The following is a 24,156-nucleotide window of genomic DNA, read 5'->3' on the forward strand; positions in this document are numbered from 1 at the left end:
GCCAGGCAGGGGGACAAAATGGTTGCCTGCTCCCTGTAAATTCACAATGGTACTCGAGGCCAGGCCATGCAATGCCATCACTGGAGTAACACCACAATTCATTCTGCTCCTTTGGGATGGTGAGTGAGCCCTTTTGGGTAACGTGAATGTTAAATAAGGAGGGGGCAAAGGGACGAGCAGGGGAGTGCCAGGGCAAATCTCAGATAGGGTGCCTTTACCTGCTCAAACTAAATCCAGTCACTTCCTGAGGTGTTCAGCATGGCCAGTGTGGGACTGGGATGGTGGTTACGTGGATAGCTCTGGGCATGTTTGTACCTTAGTGAGCGGTCTGCAAGACCAGCGTGTTTATCAGCATATCGCAGCACGTAAGCTACATTGGCAAACCCCACATTTGCCTCCTTTCTGCCCCTAACCCCACTCCTATCCCTCAGGTCCACATGATCCCCACTTTCCTTCCACGCCCAGCACTCACCTCACCTGCTCTTCATCAGCTCCTTCCTGTTCCCTAGGAGCCTGGCTCCCCATCGCTCACTGCCCACAATCCACCTTTCCTTCGCTGACCCTACTCTCCATCTAACCTCCCTACCTCCCATGCAAACCTTCAGCAGAGCCGATTTCCTTGTGAAATTGATTTGGGCTTCTTGCAGCCCCAGGAGAGAACAGCACTGGGACTCTAGTGATCATGCAGCAGTTAGAGTTGGTCACATTTCACCATTGCAATGGCCATGCAGAGCGAGTGAGGGGCTGGACAGCCAGGTCTTAGCTCAGCTCCTGTGGACACTAGGGCTTCGTCTAGACTGGCATGATTTTGTGCAAAAGCAGCCACTTTTGCGCAAAATCTTGCCGCCTATCTACACTGGCCGCAAGTATTTGTGCAAAAACACTGACTTTATAATGTACAAAATCAGTGGTTCTTGCGCAAATACTGTGACGCTCCTGCTCAGGGATAAGCCCTCTTGCGCAAGAGGGCCAGTGTAGACAGCAAAGTTAAGTTCTTGCGCAAGAAAGCCCGATGGCTAAAATGGCCATCGGAGCTTTCTTGCGCAAGAGAGCGTCTACACTGGCAAGGATGCTTTTACGCAAAGGCACATGCCAGTCTAGACGCTCTCTTGCGCAAATACTTTTAACGGAAAAACTTTTCCTTTAAAAGTATTTGCGCAAAATCATGCCAGTCTAGACGCAGCCTAGAGGCATATCTACACTTGCACCCTCTTTCGAGAGAGGGATGCAAATGCAGATGAGCAAAATTGCCAATGAAGTGCGGATTTGAATTTCCCATGCTTCATTTGCATATTCACATTATGTCGCTATTTCGAAATAGCACTATTTCGAAAAAAGAAATGCTGCCTAGACGTGGTTATTTCAATAGAAAACCCTTCTTCCGAAATAACCCTCATTCCTCCTACAACGATGGTTACCAGTTATTTCGGAGGAAGGGTTTTCTTTTGGAATAACCGCATCTAGTACGCGTATCTTTTTTCGAAATAGCGCTATTTTGAAATAGCTCCATAACGCGAATATACAACTGAAGCACGGGAGATTCAAATTCATGCTTCATTTGCAATTTCGCTCAGCTGCATTTGCATCCCTCTCTCAAAAGAGGGTGCAACTGTAGACATACCTAGGGGCCACACTGATCTCATAGGCAACATTGTCATTTGCTAGAAGTGCCTTCTCCTTCTGCTTCATTACCTTCTGGTTATCGCTGCTCCTTCCCCATACTCTTGGCTCCTCTGTCTCTCCCTCACCCACTTATCCATCAGTTTTTGCTACTCCTCTCCTCTTCCTCCCTTCCCTTGAGACCCCTCTAATTTTCATCCTTCCTGCTGCTGCTTCTACCCCTGACCTTTCACCTTTTTGCTGCTGCTTCCTCCCGCTCTTTGCTGTCCCCACCATCAATTAGCCCCCCCCCCTGCTGCTACTATCCTGGCCACTGCCTTCTCCCCTCCAGAATACCCTGTGATCTGGTATTTCTGTGTACAGCCCCCACAGCCTCAGGAAGAGAGGCAAGGCTGCTAGCATGGATTACCGCTGTGCATTCAGCAGAGAGCTCCGGGGCAGGGAAAGGGACTATAACAAATGGGCTAACTGGCTGCCAAGGGAAGGTGGGGCTGGTGCCTGTGAGCATTGAGGAGAAGGTGCTGCTTTGGTTAGGAGTGCAGATGGGATTTACCGTATTTTCCGGCGTATAAGGCGACTGTGCATATAAGACGACCCCCTAATTTTCTAGTTAAAACATAGGTTTTTGCCTATACTCGCCGTATAAGACTACCCCCCCTTAAGAGGCCAACTGGCAGCGCCCCAGCTGCTCTGCCCCAGGGTCCACAACAAAAGCCTGGTCTGCTGCGGGGGGGGAGGGGGACTAGCTGCGCCCCCCCCCCCAGCAGACCAGGGACACGGGGACCAAAGCCGCAGCGGCAGCGGGGTGCCGCGCCTCTGAGGCATTGCTCTGGCAAAGCCTCAGAGGCACAGGACCCCGCCGCTGCTGCGGCTTTGGTCCTGGTGCCCCTGGTCTGCTGGGGACCGTCTCCAGCAGACCAGGGACACCAGGAGCAAAGCCTCTGAGGACGGCGGCAGCGGGACAGCCGCGACGCGCCTGGGCTGCCCCGCTGCCGGAGCCCCTCTGCGTCTTTGCGCCGCGTCTTCCTGGTCTGCAGACCAGGGAGACGCGGAGCAGCTTTTCTTGCCCTGGAGTACACGGGCGGCGGGACCGCAAGGTCCCACAGTCCGTGTCCTCCAGGGCGAGAAAAGCCCCGTTCGTACCTGCAAGTCGGGGACTGCCTGTATGTTTATATCCGGCGTATAAGACGACCCCCGATTTTTGGGGGATTTTTTTTAGTATAAAAAGTCGTCTTATACGCCGGAAAATACGGTAAATAGAAATAATTTCAATTCATTTCATAAAATGATTAAGTCAACTTTTAGCTGAATTAAATGTCAGCTCATGAAACTGGTTTGTCTGCTGAGGAAAGGCCAGATTTTCAGACAGTGAAAATGAGCATAACTCCACAGAAGTAACTTGAGCTTTGCTGATTTGTTCCAATAAGGCTGTGTTTACACTGGCGCGTTCTTGTGCAAAAACATGCCGCCTATCTACGCTGGCCACGTGTTCTTGCGCAAGTAAACTGAATTTATACTGTAGAAAATCAGGGCTTCTTGCGTGAGAACTCTGACACTTCCTCTCAGGGAGAAGTCCTCTTGCGCAAGAGCTCTTCTAGAAGAGGCCAGTATAAACAGGCAACATGAATTACTTGCGCAAGAAGCCTCTATGGTTAAAATGGCCATCAGAGCTTTCTTGCGCAAGAGAGCATCTACACTGCCATGGATACTCTTGCGCAAAAGCACATCTCTTGCGCAAAAGCACGTCAGTGCAGATGCTCTCTTGTGGAAGAGTTTTTGCACAAAAACTCTTCCACAAAAGAGTTCTTGCGCAAGAAGCTGCCAGTGTAGATGTAGCCTAAGGGTCTGCACCACCATATCAAAACCACAGAAAGCAGCCAACTCTTTCAGAATTCTTCCATGGCAAGGCTGGAAAGCTCACAGAGGCAAAGGCACAGAAGACCCATTATGTCTGCTGAAGAGAGCTTTTGGATGCATTTAGATTGCATTCAGTATTACCACCTGCAATGACATTCAAGCAGACGTTCACGGAAAATTTAAATTCTTTACTGATCAATTTTTCCACAAAATATTCAATTGTATATTCACAGACATATAGATTTGATTTAAGAAAAAGTACATTTTGTCTCAACAGTAAGAAAATATATTTAGACTTACAAATTTGGTAATTTGGCACTAATATACATATTCTTAGAAATGTTCAAGGAACCTTACTCTGAATTTTGATAGGGAAAGAAAGAATACTTCACCCATTACCACCTAAGTGAACAACTGGTTAACCTGACATTTTTTGAATAGCTAATGAATATTCATGAGAGATCATATCAAAGAGAAGGACAAGCATTTGCTGGCTCAGAGCCGAAGGAAAAAAAGAAAAACACTGTAGTTAAAGGCAGTTCTGATACCTGATGAATGTTTACATTTACAAAGTACATTGCAGTACTTTGTGTGTGCAGAATAGAACAAAGAAACAAAACCTAAATAATCACACTTATTAATGAAGAATGTCATTGTTTCCATTCACCAATATAATTTTAAAATAAAAACTATTAATTGATTTTTGTTGGTTTTTAAAATTATTCCTGAACATGACACTTTCTAATCTAAATAACTTGCAAGTAACAATCAGTAATTTCACTATTTCCAGTACCACTATCTTTTAAATGTAGTTTGCAAAGTAAAACTCTACTTGTGTAGTAAATGGATGAAAATCTTGGCCACATTAATATTACATTTCCACATCCTCTTTACAGATGTTCTCTTTAGTTACCTGCCTTGATTGGGCTTATAACTAAGTACATTTGAGCACACCGTAAAGCAAGGATAGCTCAAATTGTCACTATTCTTTATTTTTCTTAGAGAAAGAAGTTGATGTATGAGATCAGAAACTCCACCCCAAATAGGGGCTCAGTTTTTAAGCACACACCCGATAATAAAAAGTGATACATAATGGTGTTACCTTAGCAAGATTTCAGGGAAGGAGCTGTTGTTGGAAGATTCTGAGAATTTATTTGGTTGTGTTCAATGTAGAAGTTTTACATACTGATTTCTAGAATTGTTTAATTTCTCTGGAGTGACAAACTTATTTTTGTTTTGTGTAACTTGCATCTTGCCTAGTCAGTTACTTAGCTTTGGACAGAATGAAAGAAAGGTGATGCAGTCAAGAAAAATAACCATTAGCAAGAATCTGAATGTCAATACATTTTAGTTCTTCCATCTTGGAAAAAGATATTGCCCAAATATACTTTCTAAGTTTCACAAGAACATTTTTTCCCAATAGAGGTAGAATTGGTTGATTTGCAAAAAAACACTTTAATACACAATCAACAGATTTATAATGAAAGCCAGCTAGAAAGGGAAAATGCCAACTTATTTAGTCCAACTCAGACAAATGGGAACTATTATCTGGATTTTAAATATCAACGTCTGCAAATCCACCACTTAATCCAGAAGAAATAGAGCAGCAAATATAAATAATCCACAATTAGTCACACTCCTATGCAATCTGTATTCTCCCTAGGATGCCTTAACTAACATTACTTCCTAGAACGATGTATATTTGTACAGCTCTTCTTAAACATGAAGAATAAGTAGAAAGTCTTCCATCTTTTAGCAATGCAGTACAGTACTAGAAACAATGGAAAATAGCAATCAAATAGATTTGTTTTTCAAAATTCTGAGATGGGGGAGTGTGTGTGAGAGAGAGTGAGTGAGTGAGATAAATCAAACAATAGAAAAATAAACAAAAATGAAAAAAGCAACCAGAAAGACATCGGTAGGATCTAGTTGAGTGTATAGAATGGACAACTTCCAATTTTTCTGTATTGCTAAGTATGCTGGACGAGATCCTCAGCTAGTGTAAATCAGCATAGGAGGACATATGAAAATGGAATTATGGACTTTACATCAGCTGAGGGTCTGGTCCAAAGTTGTTTTTTCCTCCAACAAAACCTTAATTAGGGCTCAGCAAATTGGCTATATCTGCTTTCGCAATTATAAGAAGCCAGGAAAAATCTGTATCTGCATGAATGAGCTGTGCCCTGAGTGTACAGTCAAACCTCCTGGGGGGAAAAGGTGTGCCCTGCCATCACCCCTTTAAATATGCTTTGTAAAGTAAAGCTCTTTAGTGAGCATGGAGACCACACAGGGTATCTGTTTCTTCTCACTGTAGCGTGGGTCGTCCGACTGTGATTCAAAGTTGATAGCCACCATGTAGTTGACCCTGGTGAGGATCTGCATTAATTCAAGTTGTTTCCCAAATTCATTTAGCGTGGAGCATAGAGACTGCACAAACCAAGAGCCTCTCCCTGGGTTCCTCCAGGAATAATAACCTAAAAGAAGAAAGAGATAAGGAAGCACATGAATTATCTTTCCTCTCTAAGGGGGGGAATAGGACTCTGGGTTAAAAAAAGGATTGCTGGTAGATAAATTCATGGAGGACAGGTCCCTGTTCTGTTCATTCCCTCTGAAGCACCTGGTACCAGTCACTGTGGGAAGATCGGATACTGGGCTAGATGGACTACTGATCTGACCCACCATAGATATTTCTATGTTCTTATGACCCATTTTTGAAGCACCTTATATAAAGGCCAATCATTCTTAGCTCTTACAGAATCACAGAATACTAGAATTGGAAGTTAAGTTGACTGGTCCGTAGTTTCCTCGGTTGTTCTTATTTCCCTTTTTATAGACAGGCACTATGTTTGCCCGTATCTCTCCTAACTTTCATGACTCTTCAAAGATGATAGTTAATGGCTCAGATACCTCCTCTACCAGCTCCTTGAGTATTCTAGGATGTATTTCATCAGGCCCTGGTGACTTGAAGATATGTCTGGATAGCTGAAGATATCTAACTATTCTAGTTTTTAACCTGTTCTTTTCCTATTTTAACTTCTAAATCTACTCCATTTCCACTAGCATTCACTATGTTAGGCATCCAGTCACAGTTAATCTTTGTGGTGAAAACCAAAACAAAGAAGTTGTTAAGCACCTTTACAATTTCCAAGTTTTCTGTTCTTGTTTTTCCCTCTTCACTGAGCAATGGGCCTCCCCTGTCCTTTGTCTTCCTCTTGCTTCTAATATATTTGTAGAATGTTTTCTTGTTACCCTGTATATCTCTGGGTAGACTGAACTCATTTTGTGCCTTTGTCTTTCTAATCTTGTCCCTGCATACCTGTGTTTGCTTATACAGGCAGTCCCCGGGTTACGTACAAGATAGGGACTGTAGGTTTGTTCTTAAGTTGAATCTGTATGTAAGGGTATGTCTACACTACAAAGTTAGTTCGAACTAACGGACGTTAGTTTGAACTAACTTTAATAGGCGCTACACTAGCGCTCCGCTAGTTTGAATTTGAATCGAACTAGCGGAGCGCTTAGTTCGAACTAGGTAAACCTCATTTTACGAGGATTAAGCCTAGTTCGAACTAGCTAGTTCGAATTAAGTGGTGTGTAGTTCGAACTAGCGCTGTAGTGTAGACGTACCCTTAGTCGGAACTGGCGTCCAGATTCAGCCGCTGCTGAAACTGATCAGTTTCAACAGCGGCTGAATCTGGACGCCAGTTCTGACTTACATACAGATTCAACTTAAGAACCCCAGGCATCCCCAAGTCAGCTGCTGCTGAAACTGATTAGCGGCTGATTCCAGGAAGCCCGGGGCAGAGGCTTCCTGTAGTCAGCCACTGGTCAGTTTCTGCAGCGGCTGACTTGGGGACGCCTGGGGCAGAGCAGCTGGGGTGCTGCCGGATTGGTCCAGTAGCGCTCAGAGCGGCGCTACGGGACCAACCGGCAGCGCCCCAGCTGCTGTACCACAGGCGTCCGGAGCAAAGCTGCAGAGCACGGGGGCAGCGGGACAGCCCAGACGCGCCGTGGCTGTCCTGCTGCCCTCGGGCTCCGCGACTTTGCTCTGCTTTACTCCCCCTCTCCCTGGTCTGCAGACCAGGGGGACGGGGAGCAAAGCCGCGGAACACGCGGGCAGCCCAGCCGCGTCTGGGCTGTCCGCTGCCCGTGTGCTCCGCCGCTTTGCTTCCTCTCCCTGGTCTGCTAGAGACCAGGGAGACGGCCCCGTTCGTAACTGCAGATCCGACATAAGTCGGATCCGCGTAACTCGGGGACTGCCTGTATTCATCCTTTGCAATTTGACCTAGTTCCTACTTTTTTTATGACTCCTTTTTGATTTTTAGATCATGTAAGATCTCCTGGTTAAGCCAAGGTTATCTCTTGCCATACTTTCTATCTTTCCTACACAGTGAGGGTATGTCTACACTACCACCCTAGTTCGAACTAGGGTGGTTAATGTAGGCAACCGAAGTTGCAAATGAAGCCCGGGATTTGAATTTCCCGGGCTTCATTTGCATCTTGCCTTGTTCCACGAGGAGTAACAGTAGTTCGGAATAGGAAGCCTAATCTGAACTACCTACTCCGTGCCGTGTGCACGGAGTCTGAACTAGCGGGGATTTAAAAATGGCGGCGCCCGGCAAGATGCAAATGAAGCCCGGGAAATTCAAATCCCGGGCTTCATTTGCAACTTCGGTTGCCTACATTAACCACCCTAGTTCGAACTAGGGTGGTAGTGTAGATATACCCTGGGATAGTTTGCTTTAGGGCCCTTAGCACTTTTTCAAAGGGACATTATTAACTGTCTTCACTTATTTTTCCTCCTAGCCTTGCTTCCCATGGGACCTTAGCTACCAGCTCTCTTCCTGAAGTCTGCCTTCCTGAAATCCATTGTCTTTATGTTGCTGTTCTCCCTTCTACCATTCCTTAAAATCATTAACTCTATGATTTTAAGATCACTTTCACCCAAGCTGCCTTCCACTTTAAAATTCTCAACCAGTTCCTCCCTATTTGTTAGATACCCTTCTAGATTGGATTTTATCTCGAGATAGAGATGCAAATGTTGTGTTCCAAAATTGCTAATGAAGCACGGGATTTAAATAGCCCACGCTTAATTAGCATAATGGCGTCTGGCTGCCATTTTGAAATCACCTTATTGCGAAATAAAACACCTTGCGTAGCAGCATTATTTCGAGAGAAACCCTTCTCTCGAAATAACTGTTGTTTCTTTCTCTCGAGATAGGGAGCAAGTGTAGACATACCCGAACAAATTTCCCCCAGTAGCTTTCTCATCTTTAAAAAAATAAAATAAAAAAAAGTCTCCAATGCATTCCAAGAACTCGTGGGATAATCTGTGTCCTGCTGCGTTAGTTTCCCAACATATGTTTAGATAGTTGAAGTCCAGCACATCATTCATGCGCATATATATTTATAGTACATCATTCATGTCTGCGCACGCGCGCGCACACACTCACACACATTCTACATCATCCAGGTAGTATTTATCACAATACTCACATGAAGTATCACTATTACCATTTCACTAATGAGGAAATAAAGTGGATAAGATATAAAGTTACAAGAAAATACACCTAAGACAGGCAAATTATTTTGCCCCCAACTGTTCAATTTCTTTGATATTTACTTATTCATATTTAGGGACTAAATTTCTAAAGCCCTGGTGGAAAATGCATGCTTCATTGTCAATGCAGTTGCACACAGAAGTCAGCCTGTCCTTTTCATTACTTACCTGGCACGGTGGAATAGGCAAACAGAAAATCTGCCTCTACTGGAATCTTGTATCTGGGATTGGCATCTGTGTCGTCAGCAAGTCCAGAATCCGTCTGTATCCCATCATCAAATTCAGATCCTCTACATGCCTGAAAACAGAGTAAAGACAAATAGCGCTTGTCTACATGGGAAAACTGGTCATGTTTTAAATCCTGTTGGTGACTGTGATTTAACTAACCATTTAAAACAGGCCTTTCCATCTACTATAGCCAGGGAGAGTCTTGTCGGAAAATGTGCTAGTTGATCATACTGAATCTTTGGGAGAACTTTGGGTGGACCACAACTAGTGATACATTTTTAAACAGGAATCTCCACAAAGTACAAAATCCTGTTTAAAACTGGCTCTGAGTCTACGTGTTTAGCAAAACTGTTCATAGTTTAAAATGTTGACAGTCAACTAGTTTGAATGGATGATCTATTATGTCTCTAAGTTACACTGCAGAGTAACATTTAAATTTCCTTTAAACAGTGAAGTACAGAATTATATTTCTTAGTACCCAAGTCATTCACTGCCATGCCAGCGCAGTTCAAGGGCTTTACACAGTTAACGTTTTACAATTATACACCCCAAATCTCTACTTTTTAAATATTTTGCTCCATTCCCCTACTTCAGTCCTCACTTTCTCTCTAGCTATGCTGCTTGGCGAGGTGACATATTAGGACTGTTTCTAATGGGAAACTGTACACATAAAAAAGTCACTCTGACACTTGCTGGCAATCAGCGGAGGGCCAAGCATCTGAGATGACGTATTTCACACCTTGCATAGCAGGTCTAAAGGAAGATGGGGGAGAGACGTAGGGGAAAACTTTCACTCCTGTTGTCACCCCAAAATGTACATCCTAAGCAGATAAATTGGGGGCGTTAGTCCACAGGGTTGTCAACAGGGCACTTTTTACTAGCACAACAGTTCACTGACAAATTTCAGAAGCATGTTGGTAAATATATGTATAATATAGTAATACACTAAAATAATTGTATGTACAGATTTCTCCTGCTAGAAAACAACAATCTATAGAAATAGCCTGTGTTCACAGAAATTTGGACAATAACGTACTCTATATGTTGATACCATCTTCAATGTGCTCAGTTCTGTCTCCAAGATAATTCTTCCATTTGAAGAGCTTGTATTACCTATTAGTCCCGGGACTCCTTAGAGACAAACAAAATATAGACGATCAAAAGCTTTCGTGGTTAAAACCCCCTTCATCAGATGAGTTGGGTTTTACCCATGAAAGCTCCTGATACTATATATATTTTTGTTAGTCTCTAAGGTGCCACAGGACTATTTGTTGTTTTCTGAGTTACAGAATAACATGGCTACCCCTGAGTAGTATTACGTAGAGAGAGAAGTAGCATATAAGAGATGGGAGGAGAGAGTTAGAATGAAAATAGGTACATTTTTACACATTTGTATTATATACATTGGATATATTGTCAAATACACAATGTCTATAGCCAGCTACCCCCCAATCTGTGATTTGCTGGTCAAACATCTTTGTAAAATTCAGTAAGTTTACCTACAGTGCCACCATACCACAGGAAACCACTGGGAACAGTTTTCCTCTTAGTACTGTCTACTTTGCAAGGTTGTTACCTGGATGAAAAACAATTTGGGTTTGCCTATCAGAGTTTTACACTTGTCTCCTCTGAAAAGTATGGTGAGTTCCTTGATTTGCAACGTTCCATCAGTGCCATAAATTCTGCCCTCTTCCCCATGGCTTAAGAAGATACAGGCAAAGCAAGCAGCATCACTGTGGTTCTCATCCGCAGCTGCAAATCAAATAACATTTTCTCAGTTCAAAGGAAACCCCATTACACTTAATATAAATGAAAGAATGATAAAACAGCACTACATGTACAGTGGGACCCAGCATGCGCTCCAACAGGAGAAGCGTAACTCATTCAGAAAAGTGGGGTTTTTCATTGCAACAGATTGCAGGTGAGTGGAGACTTTAACTACTTTTTGGTAATTTGGAGAGTGTTCAGTGAGCAGGGACTGAGCTCTGTACCAGACCCAAGATCCAGACCCAAGACAGATAGAGCAATTGGACAAAGGCCAATCTCTCAGTAAATCAAGGGAATCTGACTGATAGCTCTGAATTAAGATGGAAAGCATGAAAACATCAGTCTGTTTTGATACCAAGTTTTTCATTATGTGGAAAAGTACATCAGTGAAGAATGTGAACTGTTACCTTGTTGGAGTAATTTCAATATATCATCGCAGCGTCGATCGTTATGTACAACCACCTCAAATCCCAAGCGTTTAAAACATACGGCAAGCTCTCCAGCATCTTTATCAGTGCCACTGCGGATGCCCATACCTGGCAGAAAATGAAGAATACCACAATGCAAATAACTTGAATGCTCACAGCTGACTCCGCAGGTTTACAATTTACTGTCAGGCTTCGAAAAGAATATGGTGATGTGATTTTGAAACACAGTCACAAATAACCCTGCCACTTTCAGATCAATTTGTAAGATTTTTGGCTTTCATATAAAATAATGCGAGGTTCAAGGTAAAAATGGACCTGGGCCTGCAACGGGCTGTATAACCTCAGCATCTTGTAGAGTAGGCCCTGTGGCCTCATTGACCTCTGTAAGGCTCATGTGCACCGTCTTCCAAAATTAGAACAATGAAAATGTGTTGAGAGTCTTACAAAAGAACCACGCCTTGTTATATTTACACATGAACAATACCACGCGCTGCAAAATGCTTTGAAGTCAGAAAACGTTAAGGTTTTATTCTTAACTTAGGCCCGTCTCCTCAACTTCCCTCCCTGACAGGCCAGAAATCCCCAACAACTCTCACATGAAGGAAACGGATATAAGTTCTTTGAAGCAAGCACTTTTATACACTATGTTTGTACAGAACTCAGGAAAAAGTGGTTCTGGAGGAAGTTATTAACCACTACCTCCAATACAAATCTATCTATATATTTTAGGAATGTGCATCTGTGTGCCTATCTGTCTGTAAGCCCATTTGTTCAAGAACGCCTCCTAAACAGTAAGAGCTAGAATCATCATATTTGGTATGCAACCTCCTCTTACCGTAACTTAAAGCAAGATCATGGTTTGGTGGTGACAGGACAATGGGATGTGCCTGGAATTCGATTGTTTCTCTTAAAATGGAAAGGGAAGGGTCTGGCAGGAGGGAGTTATACTGCAGAATGATCACAGGGGCGTAGCGAGGGGCCAGAGGTGGGGAATGGGACAGTCATAAGAACGAAAGAGTGGCTATACTGGGTCAGACCAAAGGTCCATCTAGCCCAGTATCTTGTCTGCTGACAGTGGCCAGCACCAGGTGCCCCAGAGAGGGTGGACCAAAGACAATGATCAAGCGATTTGTCTCCTGCCATCCCTCTCCAGCCTCTGACAAACAGAGGCCAGGGACACCATTCCTTACTCCCTGGCTAATAGCCTTTTATGGACCTAACTTCCATGAATTTATCTAGCTCTTTTTAAAACTCTGTTATAGTCCTAGCCTTCACAGCCTTCTCTGGCAAGGAGTTCCACAGGTTAACTGTGCACTGTGTGACGAAGAACTTTCTTTTATTAGTTTTAAACCTGCGACCCGTTCTTTTCATTCGGTGTTCTCTAGTTCTTCTATTATGGGAACAAGTAAGTAACCCCACTGGGCCAGCAGGGGGGGGCACAGCTATCTGTTATATATGTCAGAGTGTGTGTCTATCTGTGAGGCTGTCTGTCCCCCAGTCACAGGACATGCACCCCTCCCCTGGATGTGCCTGCTGGAGCTGCAGCAGCCATGGACAGGTGCTTCTCACCTGGCCCCAAACTCCTGCAGTGAGAAGGGCCTGGAGTTGTCCTTTCTCCCTGGGGCAGCCTGCATCCTCAACCCCTCATCCCCAGCCCCATCTCAAAGCAATGATTTAAATGTCAAAACAAAACAAAACTTAACTTAAAAAACAACAAATAGTCTGGTAGCAATTTAAAGACTAACAAAACATGTAGATGGTGGTATGAGCTTTCGTGGGCTCAGCCTACTTCTTCAGATGTGACTGACAAAAACTTATTTGAGTTAAGGAGGTGAGCAATGCCAGGTAAATCTTCTAGTGTTATATGTTATCACTTGCTCTCCTGTATGCATGAATAAGGCAATTTGGTTTTGTTGTGAAGACAGGACATCCACTCTGCAGCATAAGCCAGATAAGGGGGAGGGAGAATGTCCAGACTGCATTAGCAAGAGCCACATACAGCTTGATTTGGATTTGTAGTCTATGATAGCACCAGGCCACAGGACAGCTTGGGAAAATTATAATTCATGGAAGTCGGGTTCATAAGATAACTCGGTGAAGCAAGTTGGTAAGTTCTTTGCCACATGGACAACAGTCCCTAGCAACAGTGGGCCTGCTGGCGTGGCTAAATGTTAAATAGGCAGTGTGAGCAGGCCAAGAAATTGCTATAGCAATTTCCCAAGAAAGAAAAAATATTTATCTAAGTTTTATGGTCTTAAAAAAAAAAAGTCTGTAAGAGAGAAAACAAGGCTTGTTGATCAATCAACTGATGTTAAAGCCCTGGAAAGAAAATTAATGCGGCGAATAGGGAACACATTAAAGTATGAGACAAGCACAAGAAATACCTGTATGGTTCTCAAAATTTTTGTTGTTTATAATAATGCATTTGCCAACATTCTTGTAGTCCATATTATACTTGAATGTTGGGCTAACCAATCGGTACTGGGTACTGAGGGAGGTCTCTGGCTGCTCGTCCTGACCATTCTTCTTTTTTCTGTAAGAAGAAAACCAGAGGAGACATCAAATGACAGGAATCACATGTTCTGTAGCTACTTTTCTTATTCCACAATCACTCCCACTCTACTTTTTTCTTCTTCTACTACCTACAGAGTCCTCTATATTCCAGCTAGACCCATAAAAATCATCCCATACTTCTCCATATAAAAACTCTTACCCTTTTAAGTCACAATCATAATTCTTTAGGGCTACGGCTACACTGTAGCCTTCTTGTGGAAAAGCTTATGCAAATGAAGGCTGGCGCAGAATATCGCCACGCTTCATTTGCATAGTTAATGAGCAGCCGCTTTTGCACAAAAAGGAGCTGTGTAGACGGCTCCTTTTTGTGCAAAGCCTCTTGCGCAAAAACGGCCCCTAATTAATTATGCAAACGAAGTGTGGCGATACCACGCCGCACTTCATTTGCATATGTTTTTCTACAAGAAGACTACAGTGTAGCCGTAGCCTAGATTGGATGGAACTACAACCTGCAGCCAGTGGTTCCAGTTACAACCTACCAGTCTGCTTCACTGCAAACAGTTCAAGGAAGAATAGACACGGGCATTTCTTTGGAACTATCCACAGCTGCTCAGCCAGAGGGTTTTGAGCTCACCTCATGACCTGGCAGGAACCAGTGTTCTTTGCTCTACAAACCTTTGGAGTAAGAACACAGGATGAAAATGTTCTTACTCCTAAAACTAACATGCAACCTAATACCATATGTAAACTTTGTGTGCTAATAAAGTACTAGATGCCTATTTTAGAAAATGAATGTGATTTCATTTTTTAGCTTAAACACCCTAACCTGGGGACAGGACTCTTTCTATAACTTTCTTACAATAAAAAAAATAAAAATACATTTCTTGCATATAATTACATACTGTACTTCCTCCTGCAAATCGAAAGACTTCATTTGCATTACGGTCAAAAGGACATTTTCTATCGAGAGATGGCAGAATGATTACTCACAGTTTTTACAGTAAGTGAAGTTTTAAAAGAAATACCTACTCCAGTAATGTTGTTCCTCAAGCTAATTTTAGGTGAGGGAAGCAAATGGGAAGCTAGCTGCTATTTCAGGCCCTGATTTTGCTGCAGGTAGAGACAAAAGGGTCTGATCAGTCTGCTGGCAAGTCCCTGGCAGTAGGTGTCTGGTGGTGGCAAGGCCTATGCAGGGACTGCTGCAATGCAAACTATCTACAGCCTCTGCTCTGCTTATGCACCAAAAGTCAGATGGTAACAGTCCACAGAGAACCTGATTTAAACCCCTCTGAGGCCAACTGGAGTCTTTTCAATGACTTCAATGGGTTATGAGTTACATTCAGCACCTGAAGGGATGGTCAAGGATGGGGCAGAGGAACTGCCTCAGCAGATCTCTTGGGTTTTTCAGTCCAGTATCCCATCTCCAATAGTGTTTGTTCTGAATGCCCCAGAGGAAGGCATAACTCCTGTCCTCAACACAAGTAACAGTATATAACTCTATCACAGGGAGGAATTTAAGAACCTAAGACTGGTCATACTGGGTCAGACCAGAGATCCATCTAGCCTAGTACCCTGTCTGCCGACAGTGGTCAATGCCAGATGCCCCAGAGGGAGGGAACACAACAGGTAATTCTCACGTGATTCCTCTCCTGTCACCCATTTCCAGACAAACAGAGGCCAAGGACACCATTCCTACCCATCCTGGCTGATAGCCATTAAAGGACCTAACCTCCATGAATCTATCTAGCTCTTTTTTGAACCCAGTTAAAGTCCTAGCCTTCATCACATCCTCTGGCAAGGAGTTCCAAAGGTTGACTGTGCGCTGAGTGAAGAAAAACTTCCTTTTGTTTGTTTTAAACCTGCTGCCTATTCATTTCATTTGGTGACCCCTAGTTCTTATAGTGTGGGAATAAGTAAATAACTTTCTTATTCACTTTTTCCACACGAGTCATGATTTTATAGACCTCTATCACATCCCCCCTTAGTCTCCTCTTTTCAAAGATGAAAAGTCCAAGTCTTTTTAATCTCTCCTCATATGGGACCTGTTCCCAACCCCTAATCACTTTTGTTGCCCTTTTCTGAACCTTTTCCAATGCCAATATATTTTTTTTGACATGAGGCGACCACATCTGGATGCAGTATTCAAAATGTGGACATATCATTTTAAAACAAATTATTTTAATACAAGTGGATGATGGGATTATATCCTAGGGATGTTAAATCTAGATTAACTAATTGAACAGTCGATGGGATTTCTATCGACTATTGATTTGATTAGTCTATAAGGGCGCCTCTGCCTCTGAACTGTAGCAAAAGCCCGGTAGGGAGCGTGGGACTCCCCCGCTGGCCCCACACTCCTTGCGGCACCTGAGCCTTTGAAAGTGCAAGAGCCACGCTGGGGCTCTTGTACATTTCAAAAACAGAATTGCAGCAGAAGTAACATGAGCTTCTGTCCCCGCTCGCGCCATTTCCGCTGTGCCTCTACCTCTCCTGTCCCCCATGAAGATGGTGCTGGGGGGAACCAGCTTTTAAGCTGGCTCCTCCCAGCACCAGCTCCTGCTCCCTGCATTGCTGCCTCTCTCTGATAGAGGCAGCAGGGGGGGGGAGGGGAGGGTGAAGTAACTAGTTGCATCACTAGTCGACTATCTGATAAGCTTCTGCTTACCCAATAGTTGACTAATCTCTTACATCCCTACTATGTCCTTTCAATTTTAACATAGTTAACCCAACTGATACTGCTCTTCTTATTCCTATATCTAAGCCTTTCTAGAAAATTCCCACGTTCTGTGCCTCACCCATACCCTGCAGCAGTGAGAGCTTAAGTTGATTAAAAAAGATTTTCTTCCCCCCCTCCCCACAATTTAAAAATTGTTGCCTTTTAACTTTGAGTTACCTCTTGCTCTAGGGTAAACAGGAGACCAAGCTGCCCTTCTCTGTGCTGTCATTTTCATATGCAATATCTTTTCCATTTTAAAATGGCTGACTTTTAATTTCACATGTCTCTTGTTCTGCTTATTAAATCGATGTACTTAGCAAGCCTTCTCTGCACTATTCATTATGTTACAGCACTTCCATCATATTCCCTCTTACTCTTTCTCCTGAGATTACTAAAGCTCCTGAATATTTTCTAGTTACAGAGACTCACATGCATTTAATATTTTGAAGGTAAACGTAGTCACCCGTTTACTTGCTTGATACTTTCATTCCTTCAGATTGTTTGTGGGCTCACAAAGCAATCAGAACAGCAGAGGTGATTATTCAACTTTGCCCTAGGTGGAGGTACCAGAAAAAGTTATCCACCTTCAAATTTGACTTTCAAGGATGGCTCCAATTTTTATTTTAATCTAAAATTCTCTTTTCCCTCTGCAGTCTGGTCCTGAGGCAGACAACATGATCTGGAACAATTGCAAGGAAAGGTAATTTCAAAATAAGAACGAAGCATTTACTAACTAGGGTCTGGGTAAGTACGCAGCATACAGCTTCCTCAATCCATGATGGTTTCAGGCTTGTGCAACTTGTGGTTTTGGCAGAAAAATATTTTAAACTGGTTTCCTAACAAGCATTGCTGCTGCATGCTTACTTCAAACATATCAATCATTGTCCCAGGTAGTCACAGCCTTTGTAAGACCCAAATAATGGGTCTAGACCCAAATAATGTCTTCACGTCACACGCAATTATTATTCATTTACAAGTTGCACCCATCTCATGACCATTTCTCGACACTCTTTCCCACAGCATTCTGCAATCTGTCATCTTCCCAAAAACTTGTACTCCTTCTGAAATCCCCATCAAATATCTTTTTTTGAGCCTTATCACAGTGCAAGATCTTCAAGAGGCATGCAAAAAACTATTTCATTTCACTGTAGTTCCTGTGTGACACACAAGGCACAATTCTGAGAGAAGCGGAGGACCAGAAAGTCCTCTTGACTTCAAAAGAAGCTGCAGGTACAAGACAGCCACTCAGTACCTCTCAGGATCAGATCAGAGAGTCAACAGAGTAATTCTGGCAAATTTCTTTTGGTAACAGTCCAAGCTAATGCCCAACAAATCACTAAGGGAACAACTTTGAGGTTTATATACACAGGTATATGTACATACTGGATTTTCCAGATAGCACGGAGTCTGTTATTGGAGTCTAACTTTTGGGTCACCCTATGTCCCTACATGCCTAAATGTAGGAACATTCAGATTGCCATACTGGATTAGATCAATGTTCTTTCTAGCAGCAGAAGATACAAGTCACTGTCGAAGAATGTCCAGTACCGAATGTAAAAGAAAATGATGGAAGAAACAGCATAATGGACAATTACATAAGAATTTGTCCATTGGCTTAGGACTGGAAGCATGAAACTTTTTTATCTGTTACATGTTTTTTACCCTTTATCTTATTTGAGGATATTTTCATTAGCCCCATAAATGTCTTTATTGTTTGTTTTTACAGACCCAAGAGTCCAGCAATATTGAAATCTCCTTTGGCAACATCAGAGGTGGAATGAAAACCAGAATGTGCTCACTATGTCCTGGTTTAGGCTTGCACGTAGTATTGTGTCTGAGGCCGCATCTCCACTTGCTGCACTGGAGGTCGATCTGGTGTCCGATTTAGGGGATCTAGTAAGGAATGGTGAGGGCACCCCCATTTGGTGCGGGTTCTCCTCGATTTACTAGTAAGGGAAGCTGACTGCATTTGCTCCCATCGACCTCCCACTGTGAAGACAGCACCAAGCTCAGCTTAAGGTACATAGACTCCAGCTACATTATTTATGCGTACCATTATTTAGTTGTGTACCTTAAGCCGACCTTTCGGCTCTAGAACAGACCTGGTCTGAGAGACCTGCTTACAAAGGCTGTGACTACCTGGGGCAATTATTAATATGTTTGAAATGAGCATAATGTTGATAAAAAATTAGTATTTCTGCTTGCCCATATCATCCTGTTCACCATCCCGTTGCTGAACTCTGAAACACTAAAGAGTCACTGGGAAAATGTAAAATAATTTCCACCTTGCTTCACCATAGATCAAATTCTTACGCCCGTGAGCAAAGACTTTGGGATTTAAACCGTGAATTCAAACCTCCAGAAAACGTTTTAAAAAACAACTTTTAAAGCTCTTTTCCCAAGACTGGAGTCTCTCATCATTACTGCTGCCTTCTCCTCATGCTGGAGGTTTCTTTCCTTGGGAGCTCACTGTCCTCCCCTCACTTCCACTGTCCTGCATTTACCAATCTCTGAATCCACAAGCGATGCATGGACTGTCATCCTCTTTGAGTGCTCTAGCCTTTCCATTTGGAACCCCATGTTATTTATATACTACAATCCATATGGTAGCCTTGATTCTTCAAGCCCTCTAAGCACTGAACTCCAGTTGACCTCTGGGGGCTCCATGCTTGGAAGGCACTAGATCAGACTCTGTAACTGTAGCAGTGTGTTTTTCCAAGAACGATATTGCAATCTCAACATTCACTTCAAACTAGGCCCAGTGGGTGGTGGACATCTACTATAGATTTTAGAAACTTTGTCTGTGTTTTCATCTGTCCATTTGTGAGTCCCTTTGTTCAAGAACTCCTAAATAGTAAGTGTTAGGATCACCAAATTTGGTCTGCAGCTTCCTCTTATCATAATGAAAGCAAGGTCAGGGTTTGGTTATGGCAGGATACTGGGATGTGCCTGGAATTTGATTGTTTCTCATAAAATGGAAAGGGAGGGTTCTGGCAGGAGGGACACCTCTACTGTAGAATGAGTACAAGGGGTGCAGCAAGGTGCCAGCGGTGGAGACTGGGACAGCTATAGCCCCATTGGGACAGCAGGGGGCAAGCGTGGAGAAAGAGACAACTATCTACGGCATTTTTCTGAGAGCCTGTCTGTTTGTTTATATGCCTCCTGCCTGGGGGGCATGCACCTCTTCACTTGGTGTGCCCACTGCAGCTGCAGCAGCTATGCAGAAGTGCTTCTCACCTGGACCCAAGATGCTGTGATGAGAGAGGTTGTCCTCTCTCCCTGGAACAACCTGCATGTTGAACCCCTCAGCCTCAGCTCCACCCCAGAACAATTATTTAAATTAGAAAAAAAATCCAAAACGTATCTGAGTTAAGGATCCAAGAAGCACCTACTAAATCCTGTAGTTATTAGTAAGGATAGAGATCCAGCACATTGCAAAAGGGATTTTCCCCTTGAGGTTTCCAGAAATACTGAAGGCCAGAGTCTGTCATAACTTTTTGCTCAGGTAAGTAAGGCCGCTTCATGGAGAAAAGCACCAGCATAAAACAAGAAATTCTAGAGCAAGAAGTGCTAAGTATTGACAGGAAGAAAATGTGCTCTCACCCACATAATCTGTAGATAAACGAATCCCATTACTGTCTCTAGAGCCACCAGGGATTAAAAAACGATCTGACTTCCAACTTCTATTTGTGATCTTTTGCAAATCACGAACTTCTTTCCCTTATGAGGAACAGGTTCAGTGGAGAAAACAACGAGTCCAGTGGCACCTTAAAGACTAACCATTTTATTTGAGCATAAGTTTTTGTGGGCTGGAGCCCACTTTATCGAATGCATGAAGTGGAAATTTCAGTTTGGCAGAGATCTATACATACATTCAAATATGGGAGTGTTACATTACTATGTAGAATACCAGTGCTAAGGAGACCAAGTCAATAAGAATGAATGTGACCCACTCCCAATAATTGACAAGAAAGAGGGAATACCAAAAGGGGGGAAATTACTTATATTATAGTGAGCTAGCTATTCCCAGTCTCAATGGTGTTTTACAACAGTTCTGCTTGGAAGAGGAGTAGAAGTGGCCAGACAGAGGAATAGGAGAATAAGTGCAAAATTACTCTCCCGTGATGGGGAATTTTTCTAAAGAGGAAATTGGATACACTTAATCCAAACAGCCATCTATCAACTATTAATCTTTGAGACTATTTCCCATTATCTTTGAATAGTATAAGTTGGATGGGTGAGCAGGAAACACTCTAATATTTCAGCAGAGCCTTGTATGGACTCTGGTGTTTTCCTAAGCATGGAAAATGTGTTGCTCTATGCCTCTGAAGTGCTCTGGAGGAAATGTTGTTACCACTTCATTCTCAAGCACGTCTTAAAATAGCTGATTCTCATATTGTTTTACTTTCTTTTCTATGGGAAATCCCTGCAGCAGAATTTTCCTTGTACAGTTACTCCACAAGAACACAAATGAAACACCGAAAATGCAAACAGAATGGTTGTTAGATTTTGTATCAAAAATCACCCAGATCTGTACAGTAAATCTGAGTGTAATTCAGGCCAATTCAGTATATTTTTTCAGGGTGAAATAGCAGGAGAATCTCAAAGAGAATGAGACCTCGGCTCAAAATTTGTTTTTAAGTATCATATTAAGAGATACAATTTGCATGGTCTGTTTCTAGCTGTTGTGTTCTTATGACCATGTGTTGCTGCATTATTATAAGGCTTTCATAACATGCTACCCCAGGTTCTCTCCTAACTGCTTTCTTTTACTCCTTCCTCCTCTTCAAAATTTCCTAAGCTCTTAAACACCCCCAGTTATCCTTGTCTCTCCTGTTTCAAATCACTTCTTACAAGTGTCTGTACTTGTCACCTTCCTGCAAGAACAGGGACAAGCCACTCTTTGTATCTGGCTGGTACTTTTTAGGTTATAAATTCTCTTTATACTTTGTTCTCGGATATATCTACTTAAGTAAAACGGCTCGAACACTTAGACCAGCCTAACAAATAATAGATAATTACGCTGTCCCCTTTCCCCCCTCAATTCTGCAGGGAAGTATATATTTGTGGTGAAAGGAGCATGCCAGTACTTGAATGTCCAAATGCCCACTATTTTATTTGTGCAAAGAATCTTTTGTATTTCTACTCTTCAAACAGAAAGCCTCTATTAGGACTAGGCATATTTGGTGAGTGCCTTTCCCAGCTGCAAGTGTATTTCAATCCGTGAACACCAGGTTTTAATATTGGGATTTGATAGTGCTAATTGATATTGATATGGATTTAATATTGGGATTGACGATGATGTTTTATGTGCATAAAGAATAAAGGATCAGACCCTTCATGGAATGTGGGACACAAATGACTATAACTGGTAGTTATAGAAAGGTAGCATGATACTGTGGATAAAACACTTGACTGGAATTAGGAGCTTGGGTTTCATTCCCATTTCTGCTATTGAGTTATGTTCTTGACAATTCATTTCCTCTCTCTCTCTCTCTCGGGTTTCTCATCTATAAAATGGGGGTGATTCTTGTTCTGTAAAGTGTTTTGAATAATGCTACATAGCCCTAAGTATTATTGCAATGCTAAATGTTCAACTGTAAATATTTATGAAATCTAATCGTTCCATCTTGTTTAACAGAGGTCACGGTTTTTACTTTAGGAAATGGTTGGAAGAGAAACTGGCCAGCAGATTAACAATTCAAGTAATTGGCCCCTGATGTCCAAGAAACTATTAACACAGGGAAGATAAATGGAATTCAAATAAATGTTTGTCTAGGAAAACCTGTTAATTGCCTGTATTAATTGACATTACTATGAGCTTTGAAAGATTATCATGAATAAAATACAGGCAGTCCCCGGGTTACGTACAAGATAGGGACTGTAGGTTTGTTCTTAAGTTGAATTTGTATGTAAGTCGGAACTGGTACATATTGTAGGGGAAACTCTAGCCAAACATTTCTCCAGAGCTCAGTTTTATTCTCCCACACCTCACTTCCCTCGGTCCTTTATTCTCAAGCTGAGGTGTCTGCTGAGAAAAGCCGCTCCACGTCTCCCTGGTCTGCTGTGGGGGCGCTAGCTTCACGTCTCCCTGGTCTGCTGGGGGGAAGTAGCTAGTGCGGGGTTGCCTCACCCCGTTTGTAAGTAGGGATCCGATGTAAGTCGGATCCATGTAACCCGGGGACTGCCTGTAACCAACCTTTGGAAGACTTCTCAGACTTGCTCTAGAAAAATATTCTGATGAGAAAATGAGAGGACTTTCAAATATTACCATAAGAGTCAGAAACCCCTCGGTTGGGAGATAAAAGAAAAGGGAATGTAGCTGCTGTCTGGAGCTGAGTGAATAATTGATTATTTGATTGGGTGGTTAAATTGAAAAAAATCTGAAAAAAAATCCCATTTACAATTGAATCAAAACTAAATTTTGTTTTTCTCACTGCAACCAACCAACCAAAAATTGCTTTAGGTTAAAGTAAAGATTTTGTTCAATCTGAAATGCTTTCCCTCTCCCCCATTTAGTTTAATTATATCTTTGGATTGTTTTAGTCTTTTTACAATTTTTTAAAAACAAATCGAGATTAATTTCTAAACAAAATGTTGTTCGGAAGCAAATTCAAAATGTTTTGTCTCAAAACCGACAAAAGCTGATTGGATTATTTCACTTTTTTCATTTTTTATTTGACCTAAATGATTAGCTGAAATTGACACAAATGATCAAATTTGATTTAAAAATATATTTTGGCGATGAATATACTAATTGCAAAAAAATAAAAATAAAAAAAATCCTCCCAACTCTAATCCTAACAACACTGCATATCTGAGTTCCTCTCCAAGCTTCTGTTAGTTATTAAGATTGGCATAAGATATTCCTTACTGAGCAAGAGAATGCTTTTTATAAGAGTCTCTAAACCTAAGAATAGCAAGTTAGAGAGCAATACTATACCACATAACAGGAGCTCTGAATAATTATTCCTGATGATGAAGTGCATCTATGCAAAAAAAAATATGTAAAGATGGTGAAAAGTGCCAAACTGATATGAGTCAGGCCCAAAGTGAACATTTATTAACAAAAAATAAGGCAAGGTCAATGCCCTACTTCTTTGCAAGCTGCTTCATCAATGTGCCTCAATTTTGATCATCATCTTCATGAAGAAGAGAAAAGAAGGGGATAAGCCCTAATACTGCAAACCCTCATGCAGGTGCCTGACTTTGTCATTGAGGGGCACTGAAATCAATGGGGCTAAGAATGACAGTAAAGTTAGGCTTGTGCCTAAGAGTCTGCAGAGCAGGATTAACCACAGTGACAGTTCTCAGCTTCTTTGTTAAGACTGACAATCAGTTCCAGTGACATTTTTAGGAGAACTTTGGAACTATACTACAATAGTAACTCACCACAGAAAGGCCACTTAAAAGTCTTCAAAGGAAGTTACTTTCTGATGTGAATTCAAAGAAAGAGTTAAGCAACAAAG

The 24,156-nt window shown here is 42.3% G+C and overlaps 1 protein-coding gene across 2 annotated transcripts in view; it reads right to left on the bottom strand.

The window, feature by feature from the left end:
* Positions 1-3,650: 3,650 nt before the first annotated feature.
* Positions 3,651-24,156, bottom strand: part of CASP7 (caspase 7) — a 37,743-nt gene continuing 17,237 nt past the window's right edge. For both annotated transcript variants that reach the window (XM_025190684.2, XM_006134972.4), the window contains exons 3-7: positions 13,842-13,990; positions 11,437-11,565; positions 10,839-11,014; positions 9,203-9,332; positions 3,651-5,951 (exon numbers count right to left, since the gene is read on the bottom strand). In XM_025190684.2, the coding sequence (XP_025046469.1) occupies positions 5,716-5,951; positions 9,203-9,332; positions 10,839-11,014; positions 11,437-11,565; positions 13,842-13,990 (820 nt within the window). In that variant the 3' untranslated portion in view covers positions 3,651-5,715. The remainder of the gene's footprint in view (positions 5,952-9,202; positions 9,333-10,838; positions 11,015-11,436; positions 11,566-13,841; positions 13,991-24,156) is intronic.

The sequence above is a fragment of the Pelodiscus sinensis genome, chromosome 8, assembly GCF_049634645.1.
Source record: "Pelodiscus sinensis isolate JC-2024 chromosome 8, ASM4963464v1, whole genome shotgun sequence".
Lineage (NCBI taxonomy): Eukaryota > Metazoa > Chordata > Testudines > Trionychidae > Pelodiscus > Pelodiscus sinensis.